Below are 13,626 nucleotides of genomic sequence, written 5' to 3' on the forward strand. Positions count from 1 at the left end.
TTAGGTATTATTATTATTATTTTTATTACTATTATTTTTATTTATGCCTTAGTTTTAGTTTGTACTGTTTACCTTTTTTAAAGTAATGTGAAATAGATTTTTGTATTTTTATTTATTTAATTTTTTTATTGATATATTTGTATTTGCATTTTGAATGCAATTTGGCAATTAAATACATTAAATGGGTTTAGTTTTCACGGTTATTAATGTATGCAATTTCAGCAATAAAAATGTAAATTTTTCTAAAAAGAAAACAAATTAGTTGTTTATTTTAAGAGACCTATCTTATTATCTCTTGTATATTTAGTATTGCTCTTTAATAAAGAAAAAGTACTTATCCGATTAATCGATGGAATAATCTGTAGAATACTCGATTACTAAAATAATCGATAGCTGCAGCCCTAGAACAGATGTTAACTATTCTTAATTGTCATTCGTGATGAGTTTACTTCATGTTTTGGCATGAACTTCATGGTTGTGTGTGTTTCTAAAGGTGTTTGTGGAGATGTGGCTCCATCACTATTCTCTGGAGATGTACCAGAAGCTGCAGTCTCCTCAGGTGAAGGTAAGAATGTGATCCGGGCCCTCAGACCTACACACTCCCTTCCTCCTCTGCGCACGGCTGGCTGGCTCCAACCCTTCACCCCCGCACTGCATAGGGACTGCTGCACGACACCCACCCTGACTTATGCACTTCCTCTCCCTCTGTGAATGACACACGTGCTATGTCTACAAATATACCCTTTGTCATTTATAGCTAGAGTGTCAATATTTGCATTTTTGCTTTTTATGATGGGAATTGAAAATATTGGAATTTGATTTTAGAACTATGCTAATATAGATGGCCTCAATGTATGGCTAACAGATATAGTCTAAAAACTACAAAGTTTTGCCCTTTAAAGCTGAATCTGAACTAGTCCTTCACATTTCAACAAATGTGCTATTGCTAGTGCTGTTACACTACTAATGTTCTGTATTTGACATAAAATGAATAGAATTTTTTTAATCATCACATTTTAAGCTATTATTGCTTGAATCAACATGAAATAACTATAATTATTTCTGAGATATTAGTAGTCATTTTAAAATTGTTCATATAAAATATTTTGATAAAAAAATAAGTCAGTCATTGCAGTTGTCCCAGCTTATTTCATTTTTTTTTTTAATTGTTTTGCAAAATTTACTAAATTAAATTTTCTTGTGCAATACATGAATATAACATATATATACTACATCGTATACTACAAACAGTTTGGTTAAAGTATATTATGCTATATATACTTCTGCTTCCGTTCTAAAAGAAATACCTGAAAACCATGTTTTGTTTTATATATATTTTTTTTTTTTATGAATATAATTTTGGGAGTTTTCTTACTAATCCAGTTATCAGCTTAATTTCAGATTGTGCAAGCTCTTGATTTTAAATGTTAACCGAACATTAATGTCTTCTGTAGCTGGTTTTGGGTACTTCATCATCCTCTCTATCCAGTGCTAACGCATTTTAACCATATTGCTGGTGTATTTCATGTGAATTTGGTCATCTTGAAGTTTATTGAGGCCCCCTAGTGGTTTCAGACCCCTGCGGTTGAGAACTATTTGTGTAGAACTTGAATTTGCCATGAATTTTTATTTCCTCTGTGCTCAAGGACTTACAGTTCAAATCAACCCAATGTCATATGATTGCTAAACATAGAAGGGGATAAAAGAGAAATGCAGCTTTTTAATTCACATTTATTTTGTTCTCTGTTGTTTGATGATTTGGGCGGAATAAGCATAGTACACACTGGGCATGTGATTGAAGTGGTCGAGTTATTGCTTAATGTTTGAGTCTGCATGATGCAGCCCGCTGGCTCCTTGATATGTCTTCTGTCTTTGTTCTTTGGCTGTGGGGTGTATGTAAGCTTTTGGTGTCTCTGGCTTCCGAGTCTATTTCCCTGTCCGTGTGTTATTTACAGTCAGTATATCAGTGGAAGTCTCCCTCCAGTCAGCCCAGAGCATATTAAGTCTGGCATCATTTAGTTAACATTTTTGTGGTGGAGATTATGAACTGGAAGTCACCAGTTTACTGAGAATTAGAGAAATAGTTCACCCAAAAAATGAAAAATTCAATCATTATTTAATCACCCTCATGTTATTCCGAAGATTTATGCAGGTATTTTATTTTAACACCAAAAAAAAAACTTTTATTTTTCATTTAATATAACAGTTTTCACATTTATATAAAATATCCATATTATGAACATTATCTGTAATAGTGTAATGATTTGGAATGAAATGAGGATGAGTAAACAATTTTTTGGGGGTGAACTGTTAAATTCTAGGGATGAAAATTAAAACCATTTGCATGGACTGAATTTATTTCATTTTTACTTTTATTTATTTAGAAAAAAAAATAGTAAATTGGTGACTGCTATCAGTGTGTTTCATGGTGAAAACATTAGATGCAGTGTCTCCTTTTCTGCTTTTATAAGCTCCATTTGGTTTTATTTGAAATCATAGAGATTAGATAAAACTAAAACCGAAGGTAATATAACATACTTCATCAAACAGACAATTCTCTTGTGAATCAAGGGCCAGTTCCTTGGTTGCCTTGACTACGTTTTCCAGGCTTCCTGAGGCAATCCAATTCTACAGTTTTCTGAAGTTTATACTCTAGTTAGCATCATTCCAAAATTTGTTTTGCTTTATAAAATGTCAGTAACAGAAAAGTAGTTAGACACCATGTTCTCTGTAATTTTCTTAAGAATAAATCCTTTGGCGATATTTCAGTTAGAAAATCAAACCATGTCACATTACACTAGAGTTTGCTTTTTTTGCGAAAAGGACGACTGCATCATCTTCATCTTCATATTCATTGCATTTTTCTTTTGTGGTCAATATCGATTTGTCTCTTTCTTTCCTTTTGTACACCCCCATTTCGGTCCCGATGTCCAACTATTTTTCTTGGATTGCACTCTATCCTTTTTTCCTTTCTATTCTCATGTTCACTGCCCTGCTCCCCTCTTCCCTTTTCTTTCTTTCCTTCCCCCACTGTGTTCCTCTCTTCCCTCTCCCCTCCCCTCCACCCGTTTGTGATGGGTCCTTCAGCTGGCGTTGTTGCAGTACCGCCTCAGTATGTCCAGCATGCTGTGCCAACCCCCCGCCCCACCAGGCTCTGGGACCCTCCACACATACCAAGTACTTTTACCTTTTCATTCAGTTCCACGGGCTTCCTGGAGGTAACTTAAGATTAGATAGGAGTTAGACTAGGGGTTGATTTTAACATTAATGGTTTAGGCCAGTCTTAAGTTGGGAGATTTGGTCTGATTATAATGTGTGATTGAATTTATGTGACTAATAATTATTCTTGTGATTTACTAAATTATTAGAATATATTGTGATGTTCAGAGCTTGTAGTGAGAAATGTGTCTATTTTTATGGAGATTTTAACACATTTTATTTGATTTGCTATTTTTATTTATCTGTATCTTTTTGGGTTGTTTGTTCTTGTGCCTTCAACTATGCAAACACTACTACACTACACAGAATATCCAAATTGCTCAGACATCTTTTGTTTTATTGTTTTCAAAAATACCTTGTTTCAATTATATATATGTGAAACCCTAAGTAAGATGGTTTTGATAACGTATTTCACTGTGGATGCCATGTAAGGTGTTGTTGTCAGTCAGTATATGCTGCCTGTTTACACCTGGTATTGTCATCCATCTCAGATGATCCCATCAAAAGTGGATAGACGAGACGGATGACATTTACACCTCGTAGTAACAGACGTCATGAATGCGTTTAGTGTGGCCACTTCTGGGTTTATTTTTTCTTTTGTGAGATTTTTTTTTTTAACCAGTTGTTTATGAAATTAAGAACATTGAGAATTACCAGTACTACTCTATAGAAATCAATGGATTTAATCAAGCTCCTTAAATGAACCTCTCTGTTACTGCATGTAAATGTCAGACAAACCGGTTAATACCAGGTAGAAATGGGGTCTCAGATGGTAAAAATCTGACTTGTGTTTGGATGATGTCTTAGGAGCCCTTCACGCCTTCGGAGGAGCACGTCCTTGTTGTGCGTCTTCTGGTCAAGCATCTGCACGCCTTTTCTAGCAGTCTGAAGCAGGAGTCGATCTTCTCCTCACCCTCTGCCCACTCCCACAGCAGTCCTCTGGAAGAGCTCAAGCGGTGGGTTTTTACAGCCTGCAAGCCTCTGTCAACTCATCCAGATAATCAGGCTATAGAACTAAAACATCTGTAAATCTAAGCTGCCATGTCATAAAGAGGAGCTAGTCGCTCGATCAAGGGCCGGGGACTTGATTGAGCTGTCTTCTGTTTTACTGCTCTGTCAATAAGCCTCCACTCTCTGTCTTTCTTAGTGTGGTGGTACAGAGGTTTGTTCAGCAAAAGCTGTATGTCTTCCTACAACACTGCTTTGGTCACTGGCCTTTGGACGCCTCATTCAGAGCGGTAAATGTCCTTGAGTGCACACTGATGTTTGGAGCCTACTTTTATACATTTTCAGTAAACATTATGCACTGTTCAAAACGTAGTGAAGGCTATGATGCTAAATGGATGTGTTTTAAAGTAATATGTTTGTTTTGTCGTTTAGGTACTAGAGACATGGCTTAGTTACATCCAGCCCTGGAGATACACTGGAGAAAAAAACAACACACAAGCAGACGGACAAAACAGAACTGTTCCCGATAAATGGTATTTTATATATTGGGTGCTTGTTAAAAGATTACATACACTACTGTTCAAAAGTTTGGGGTTGGTGAGATATATATATATTATATATATATATATATATAAATAAATTTAATGGTAGTGTACATCAAATGTTGTTTCACAGAGAGCATTGAATGTGTTTTGGCAGTTTGTGACGTTCAGATCAGTGCTTACCAACTGGGTCTTTGTCATTTACAGGGCCTCATTTGTGCAGGAGAATCTGCTTGTGTACACAAAGCTTTTCCAGGGCTTCTTGAATCGAGCCATGCGCACAGACTTGGTCAATGCCAAAAACGCCCTGATGGTCTTTAGGGTCGCCAAAGTCTTTGTTCAACCAAACCTGTCAGAGATGATCCAGAAGGGTATGTGAGAAAGATTTTATTATGATATGATATATTGCTTTATTATGAGCAAATCATTGAGAATTTGTATCTCCAGCTGAGCAGTTGTTCTTGGAGCCAGAGCATGCCATCCTGCAACGACAGAACCGTGTTTTCCTGACACCTTCACATGGTGGCAGCTTCCTTTCTTCCCGCCAGCCAATGGGGACAGACAGCGTCTTCAAAGTCAAAAGTCATGTTTACAGCCTGGAAGGGCAGGACTGCCAGTACAACCTGATGTTTGGTCCTGATCTACGGAAGAATGTAAGCTGACAATTAATGCTAGTTCTAATTAGTGCTAAAATCAATGTTGGCTGCATGTGATGAGCAGTCATGTGATCATGAATGGTGTGAAAACAGATAAGGATATTATAGACCATGATTCCTTCTGTCAATTCCAGGTGCTAAAGCTCATCCAGATTATCGCCCAAGCCCGACAGACGGCTAAACGGATATCGGATCATTCCACGGAAATGGCTGCAAACAACTCTTTTCTCTCATGGTTTAGCGTTGGCTCCTCGGATCATAACAACACCTTTAACGGAGGAGAGATGGATGATATGGGAGAGGGTGTGAAGAAAACCCATGAGTTCCTGGACAAAGCACTGGACTACCTCTGTCAGATATTCCGGGTCAGTCTATAACTGCTTTTATTAAAGATGTGTTTCATAAGCTACCGTTCAAAAGTTTGGGGTCGGTTAAAATTTCTTAAAGGGGTGGTTCACTGGTTTTTTTTCTAAGCTTGATTGTGTTTATGGGGTGCAGTCTAACATGTGTTAATGCTTTTGTTTAAAAAAAAAAAAAAAAAAACCTTATTTTTCACATAATTTTCCTTAATTCCACACCGCTCTGTCCCTTCTCTGAGAAACGGGCTGATCTATTCCTGTTCTTAGGAAGCCCCGCCCTCAGAAATAGGCGATGGGCTCTGATTGGTTAACATAACGCTTCTCATAGATATGTGAAAATAAGTGTATAATTGGAACAGTTCATTGTTGGAGCTGAGCTGAATAAGAGAGAGAGAGAGATGCAGAGCAGGGGGTCGCGAGGAACAGTATTATAGCATTAAGAACCGCTGCTTTAGAACATTGATTTTGAAACTTGTGAATCCATTAGAATCGTTAGAAGACAGAATCGCGATTCATATATGAATAGATTTTTACGTGCACCCCTACTTTTCTCTCCCTCTAAAGCAGTGCAGCATGGCCTCGCCCCTTTTGCTGCCTTTTCCCGAGGGCGGGGTTTATCTGGGTTTGTGATGTCACGAACCCGGGAAGTAACTTGTTGTAGTCCCTACCAGCCGTTTTTGTAGGCATTAAACTGCCAGAATTTTAAAAGACGATATCTCCGTTTGCACTGAACTTTCAGCTTCATAACTTTGCAGATATTGTGTAAGCTCAAACAGCAACATTTAGACACTAACTAACGTTAAAAAAGTGAAATCGCAATCAACCACCCCTTTAAAATGCTTTTGAAAGTCTCTTAAGTTCACTAAAGCTGCAATTATTTGATCAAAAATACAATACAAATAGTAATACAATAAAAATAGTAATATATAAATAATTTAAAATAATTGTTTTGTATTTTAATATATTTTAAAATTAAATTTATTCCTGTGATGGCAAAGCTCATTTTTCAGCAGCCATTACTTCCGGTCTTCAGTGTCACATGGTCCTTCAGAAATCATTCTAATGCGCATTATCATTAAACAGTTGGTTTTTTTCAGGATTCTTTGATGAACAGAAAGAACAGCATTTATTTGAAATAGAAACATTAGAAATGTCTTTACTAGGGCTGGGTTTTGACACAAATTTCACGATTCGATTCGATTCTCATTCACAAGCTTTCGATTCGATTCAATATCCATTAATTTGGATACATTTCAGGTACAGTACATGCCAAATTTTCAAAGAAAAAAAATCTCAACTAATGCTGTAAAATATACATGAGAGTCAGTTGGTAATGCATTACTATAATTGAAGGTTAAAATTGACTGATTTGTTAAAATTACACTTAATTAAGTTTTTTAAATAATAAAGTTACAATTACATAATATTTCTACTTCAATTCATTTTTTGAAATATAAACATAATGGTGGCTGTCATAAAAACTTGATGAATTTATTCAAACATTAAATACTCTCTACAGTTTATTTTTCTGACTAATGAGTTTATGGTCACCATATGTTTTTTCTGAGGTAAATGTGACGTTACGTGACATTGTTTACAAGGCGTCTTTGCGCGGCTGAAACACTGACTGAGCGATTACATGAGACAGGATACGGATTGTCAAGTTGTACTCTTTCTTTTAACTTGCCTTCGGGTGTGTAGTCATGTTTATTTTGTGCTGAAACTGGTATTAATGTGGAGGAGATGATCAGTTCACGTGCACCTCGCGCTGCTGCGTCTGTACAGCGATCTGTCACTCCACATTAAACAGCGCCAAAACGGCATTTATTGTTTGAATACTGCAATACAATGGACAGAATTTGAAATCTGAGACTTTGTTTCATATTAAAAGTACCAAGGCACAATGCTTATTGCGATATATTGGATGGGAAGTGCCCTTCAACGTTCCGTCCATTAACTGAAAACCGGCTAGACTAATCGATTCTTGGGATTTAAGAATCGATATCGTTCCGTAAAAATGAGAATCGATTAATATCGAGATATCGATATTTTTTTTACTTTACTGTCACTTTTGATCAATTTAATGCATCTTTGCTGAATTAATTTTCTTTCAAAAAAAATAAATCTTTCAGATCTCAGTATTTGAATGTTAATGTATATTTTAATATACATAGTTCACTTCTTCACCTTTAATTTAGTTTCATGTTGTACAGTTGAATGCAGGGCAGCTGTCTCAGCTGATAATCAATGTGGCATCTGTAGACGATGAAGGGGCATCTAAACAACTGCCAGACTGCATCCCGAGTGAAAATGGGCTTTTATTAACAGACCTGGGCAGGTTGCAGGTGAGTTTTAGTGTGGCGATCTTCTTCAACATATTCATTTTGTGAGTCATACCAATATTACTACAAATTTGATTTCATATTTTACAGATCATCAATGGTCTTCGCAGATTTGAAATCGAATATCAAGGAGATCCAGAACTTCAGCCTATCAGGAGCTACGAAAATGCTTTTTTGGTTCGACTGATGTTCCAGATCTCGTCCTTTATTAATGCAAGAGTAAGAATATTGCGTAGCCTAGAGTTTCATCCAAAATTAAACTTCATTATGGTTATTAATGTATGTGTTGATGCAGCAATGATGCACATGCATTTCACTTCAATCAAATGTGACCATATTGGTTGTGTCCTATAGTTTGGAGACCACATGGAGGCGCTGTGTTCTCGACAGGACCTCCTGGGCAGTATAGGACGACACTACTTGAGAAGTTCCTTAAAAGTGGCAGAGCAATGGCGGAAGAGTCCGGTGACACGGCAGATGAGGGAACGTCCTCAGCGAGCCCGTCTCAGCCTGCGGGTGTTGGCCAGCTATCGCACCCTCCTCATCCTCCTCCTGCTCTACATGCTGTTTGCACTACTGTCATTCAGTGTTCTCTCCAGCACTGGACTCATTCTCATTGTCAGCTTTCTATATGAGCTCCTGTTGAACTTTCTTCATGGAAAAACTAAAGACTCAGTAAATAAAGATTCATGATGCCTTTTTTATATTTTATTTTTTTAATGTCAATACTAAACTTCTAGCAACCTGTTCTCCAAGGTGCATGAAGGTTTTTATATACAGTATTTGCACTGCAAGTGTATTGGTACATTTAATGACAAAAATTGAACGGGGAATGTCATATCTAATGCACAGTGTTTTTCTTTAATCTGTGAGTGGTGGTTAATCCAGCTTTTCAGTCATTAAGTTCATTTATAATGGTGTATTTTTTTTTGCCAATGTAACTGTCAGAACAATCCAAAGTTTGCACAACTCATTAAAAGGACATAATGTCTAATTTGTGTACTGGATTTAGATTGCTATAGAAACACGGATGTGTATCAGCTCTCCAGGTAATTCTACACTTTGTGAATTACTGAATTGACCTAAATCTGTTATATCCCAGCAATATTCGAGGAAGTAGTGCTGTTACCATAGCAGCCACTACAATATTAAAAGTTCCAGTGGGAGAGGAGGAGTGGACAGTCATTGTAAACAAATCCGCTCTCCACAAATACGCGTGACAACGTGTTAAAGCAGGTTTAAGATTTCGGGTAAAACACGAGTTATGACGCAACTTGGTAGTGATACGTCATCCGCAAGTAGGCGCATGTGACGTTAAAGTATCAGTGAGGGAAGCGAAATGGATGCGCTCGTCGCTTCTCTGCAGAGGAATATTGACTTCATACAAAAGCAGCACAGAGAAACTCTGGAGAAATTACACGGTGAAATAGATAGTTTAAAACGGGAAAATAAAGGTACATTTATGTTACATTTCCTTCTACATGTTACAGAAATAATGTTGGGCCTTTTAATGAACGACACTAATGGGACAATTAGTGTTAGTGTGTTTCTATTAGTTGCTAACTAGTGTGCAACTATTATATATTTTTGTTGTGTTTTATAGATAGTATTTGTCCGTGCACTTACAACAAACTTTATCATTCTTATTGTATTTTACGTAATTTAATTGAAAATGTGATACGATTAATTAATGTTGCCTGTTTTGCTGTTATAATCTCTCTGCTTGCTTAAATGTATCGGTTAGGGAATAGTTCAGCCCATTCTGTTATCATTTACTCACACTCATGTTGTTAAAACCTGTAGGATTTTCTTTCTTTTGAAATACAAATGAAATGTTAGGCGGAATGACGGATCAGTCTCCATTCACTTTCACTGTAAGGGAAGTTGCAATGAAAGTGAATGGAGACTGAGGCTGTAATCATCTCTTTTTTTTCTGCGAAAGAAAGTCATGCAGGTTTGGAGCAACACGAGGTTGAGTAAATAATGACAGAATGTGCATTTTCAGGTTTATTGAGGACGGGCGCCTGCTGCCAAGTGTATCAGAGCAGAAACAGTAGTGCAGGTTGCCTGGTGACGTCGAGTTGCTGAATGAGGAAAATGAAAGAATGGCGTTTGAAACCTCTGTGGGTGGCAAAGTATCAGATTACACAGACAAACGTTTTTGGTGTTTTGTTTCTGACTGTCAAAAGATTGGGATACCAGATTTAATGGTATTTTGCTTACAACAACCTGGAAGAAATGCACAAGAATTACAGTTTTGCTGATGGTAGGGAAGAACGGGGCTAGTTGTTGTCACAAATGCGATATTTGAGTCAGTTGAGTTCTAGCTCTTGGGTTAACATACATGTCAGGTTGGGTTAAGTTGTCAAATGTTTCATTAGTTGTAATTTTTGTACCGTTATTTACTGTTTTCAGTTGGACAAAACAATAGTTTGATATTTTGTTTGACATTTTCAATTTCATTATTTTTTTATATACGTAAAAGCCATTAAATATACCATAAGGTATTTTTTTATATTGATATGCCTTTGAAAATGCCATAATTTTAAAATAGAAATCAGCATCTTTAAAAGTTTTCCCATTGTAACAGCTTATCCCATATAATGGGGCACATTGTCACAAAAAGTGACTGTGTCCTGTGCACAAGTTGAAATAGTTCATTAGGTTTCTGGCTGTCAATGCTTCAAGAAATTAAGCTAATGATTTTCAAAATAAACCTATTCTGAGAAATATTCAACAAAGTAATCGTGACACATACATACATTAAATTTGATACATCATTAATTAAACATCATTCTCCATTGTGTATTTTTGATGTAATTGTGGTTACAGAGTTGCAGTATAAGCTGATAATGGACCTTCCAAAGTCGAGCAGTAAAGGTTGAGTGACACTTCTGATCTCTCACATCTTCTCAAACAAAACCACTGTACACAATACAGATATATTGGGACATGTTTAACTTGCACCAAAATTCCATGACAGGATCCAGCCGTAGAATCTGTAAGCACCATACAGAGAGCAACAAGTTCCAGAGAGACAGAAGGAACTATTTGGAACAGACTTTGGAGGAAACCTGCTCACCACAAGCCACAGAGATTAGGTGCTTACAAAACTGCATATAAGATATTATTATTATTTAATATTATTTTAATTTGTAATTATTTTATATAATTATTATTCAATAATATTATTATTATAAAGAAGAAAGGGGATACATAGATTAGTAACATTCTTCTCATACCTACAGCAGTCATTTACAATGTAGAGAAACCAGATCAAATTCCATCACAGCCGACAGAACAGAAGCTCCTTCAGAAGCCAAAGCAGGGTTCATCACTTCTCTACAGCCTCTAATGATCCAGTGTAGTCCATCTCAGGCTCCTCGACCTCCCAGCCTACAGGAATGTGAGGTCATCATACGCCAGCTGTACAATGCTAACAGCCTGCAGTCCCAGGAGGTGAGATCATATATTTCTTAATGTCTCTCAATATATTATATAATCCATTTTAATTTGTCGCCTCTCAGATCCTACGCGTGAAAGCTGTTCTCAAAGATATTGTATTCAACAAGAAAATAACTGCAGAGAATTACATTTTGACAAAGGCTTATCTTGCTGATGGTAAAAGGTAACTTCTTCATCACTACATTCCATTTTCGCATCTCAGAAAGCCTGACAAGACAATGTCCCAGTTATTTCACCATTTCCTTTGATTTTATATATACAGTGGTGTGAAAAAGTGTTGGCCCCCTTCCTGATTTCTTTTTTGCATGTTTGTCACACTTTAATGTTTCAGATCATCAAACAAATTTAAATAGTAGTCAAAGATAACACAAGTAAACACAACATGCCGTTTTTAAATGAAGGTTTTTATTATTAAGGGAAAACAAAATCCAAAACTACATGGCCCTGTGTGAAGAAGTGTCACACCACTAGTCTCATTACTTTCCCATGATGATTTTAGGTATTATTGTAAACATGAATAAATATAATTTTGTATAATTATTTACTTTAAATTACAAACACAAAAAAATACGATATACATACTTTAAAATGTATGTATTACATTATGGAAAAAAAGTTTCCGAGAATGACTTCACAACGTTTGGAGCAAATTTTCTGAGATACAGTCATGGCCAAAAGTTTTGGCAGTGACATAAATTTTGTGTTTTGCTAAGTTTGCTGCTTCAGTATTTGTAGATTATTTTCCCACATGTTTCTATCGTATACTGAAAAACAATGATAAGCATATCATAAGTTGGCTTTTATTGGCAAAAAAATATGAGTCAATATTTACAGTGTTGACCCTTGTTCTTCATAACCTCTGCAATTCGCTCTGGCATGCTGGATATTAGCTTCTGGGCCAAATCCTGACTGATGGCGATCTTGACTTGCCTTATTAGTTCTTGCTGGATGTTAGCTTCTGGGCCAAATCCTGACTGATGGCGATCCATTCTTGCCTTAGTTCTCGGAGTTGATCACAATTTGTGGGCTTCTGCTTGTCCACTCGCCTTTTGAGGACTGACCACAGGTTCTCTATGGGATTGAGATCCGGGGAGTTGCCTGGCTATGGATCCAAAATTTCAATGTAATGATCTTCGAGCCACTTCTTTATCACTCTTGCTTTGTGACATGGTGTTCCATCATGCTGGAAAATTCACGGATCATTACCATATTGCTCATGGATCATTGGAAGATGTCGCTCTTGCAGGACGTTTTGATACCATTCTTTATTCATGGCAGTGTTTTTGGGCAGAATTATGAGAGAGCCCACTCCCTTGGTTGAAAAGCAACCCCACACATGGATGGTCTCAGGATGCTTGTTGGCACAACACAAGACTCATGGTAGCGTTCACCTTTTCTCCACCGAACAATCGATTTTCCAGATGTCCCAAACAGTCGGAAGGGGATCAGAGAAAATAACTTTGCACCAGTCTTCTGCTGTCCAATCCTTGTACTTCCTGCAGAATTTCAGTCTGTCCTTGATGTTTTTCTTGGAGAGAAGTGGCTTCTTTGCTGCCCTTCTTTACACCAGGCCATTGTCCAAAAGTCTTGACCTCACTGTGCGTGCAGATGCTCTCACACAAACCTGCTTTCATTCCTGAGCAAGCTCTGCACTGGTGCTTACACGATTTCATAGCTGACTCCTCAGGAGGAGACGGTCCTGGCGCTTGCTGGACACTCTGGGACGTCCTGAAGACTTCTTCACTGCAGTCGAACCTCTCTCCTTGAAGTTCTTGATGATCCGGTAAATGGTTATTTCAGGTGAAATATTCTTTGTAGCAATTTCCTTGCATGTGAGGCCATTTTGATGCAAAGCGATGATGGCTGCACATGTTTCTTTAGAGGTAACCATTGCTAACAAGAACACAATGATTGGAAGCGCTTCTTCCCTCCTTTTACAGCAATCAGTCTGCTCTTACAATCTAATTAGTATGATAGTGATTTAACCTGACTAGTACTCATTCACACTTTCACATGTGCTGCTGATATGATTAATCAATTAATGTTAGCTGGTCATTTTGTGTCAGGATCAAAAAACAGTGAAATTAGTTTTTTT

General features: G+C 37.0%; 2 protein-coding genes across 7 annotated transcripts in view; both read left to right on the plus strand.

Moving 5' to 3' along the window:
* The window catches only part of LOC107722816 (sphingomyelin phosphodiesterase 4-like), a 13,719-nt gene extending 4,731 nt beyond the window's left edge, over positions 1–8,988 (plus strand). For 2 of the 5 annotated variants that reach the window (XM_016531292.1, XM_016531293.1), the window contains exons 10-20: positions 494–565; positions 3,088–3,177; positions 4,027–4,175; positions 4,367–4,457; positions 4,600–4,700; positions 4,917–5,080; positions 5,157–5,362; positions 5,500–5,730; positions 7,938–8,069; positions 8,157–8,285; positions 8,421–8,988. In XM_016531292.1, the coding sequence (XP_016386778.1) occupies positions 494–565; positions 3,088–3,177; positions 4,027–4,175; positions 4,367–4,457; positions 4,600–4,700; positions 4,917–5,080; positions 5,157–5,362; positions 5,500–5,730; positions 7,938–8,069; positions 8,157–8,285; positions 8,421–8,759 (1,704 nt within the window). In that variant the 3' untranslated portion in view covers positions 8,760–8,988. The remainder of the gene's footprint in view (positions 1–493; positions 566–3,087; positions 3,178–4,026; positions 4,176–4,366; positions 4,458–4,599; positions 4,701–4,916; positions 5,081–5,156; positions 5,363–5,499; positions 5,731–7,937; positions 8,070–8,156; positions 8,286–8,420) is intronic. The other 3 variants (XM_016531294.1, XM_016531295.1, XM_016531296.1) reach the window with 2 other exon arrangements.
* Positions 8,989–9,364: 376 nt separating this feature from the next.
* Positions 9,365–13,626, plus strand: part of LOC107722820 (coiled-coil domain-containing protein 74B-like) — a 5,008-nt gene continuing 746 nt past the window's right edge. The window contains exons 1-5 of one of the 2 annotated variants that reach the window (XM_016531306.1): positions 9,365–9,520; positions 10,899–10,946; positions 11,050–11,167; positions 11,315–11,525; positions 11,594–11,694. In XM_016531306.1, the coding sequence (XP_016386792.1) occupies positions 9,406–9,520; positions 10,899–10,946; positions 11,050–11,167; positions 11,315–11,525; positions 11,594–11,694 (593 nt within the window). In that variant the 5' untranslated portion in view covers positions 9,365–9,405. The remainder of the gene's footprint in view (positions 9,521–10,898; positions 10,947–11,049; positions 11,168–11,314; positions 11,526–11,593; positions 11,695–13,626) is intronic. The other variant, XM_016531307.1, reaches the window with a different exon arrangement.

This window comes from Sinocyclocheilus rhinocerous, unplaced genomic scaffold (genome assembly GCF_001515625.1).
Source record: "Sinocyclocheilus rhinocerous isolate Xijiao unplaced genomic scaffold, SAMN03320098_v1.1 scaffold1055, whole genome shotgun sequence".
Taxonomy (NCBI): Eukaryota; Metazoa; Chordata; class Actinopteri; order Cypriniformes; family Cyprinidae; genus Sinocyclocheilus; species Sinocyclocheilus rhinocerous.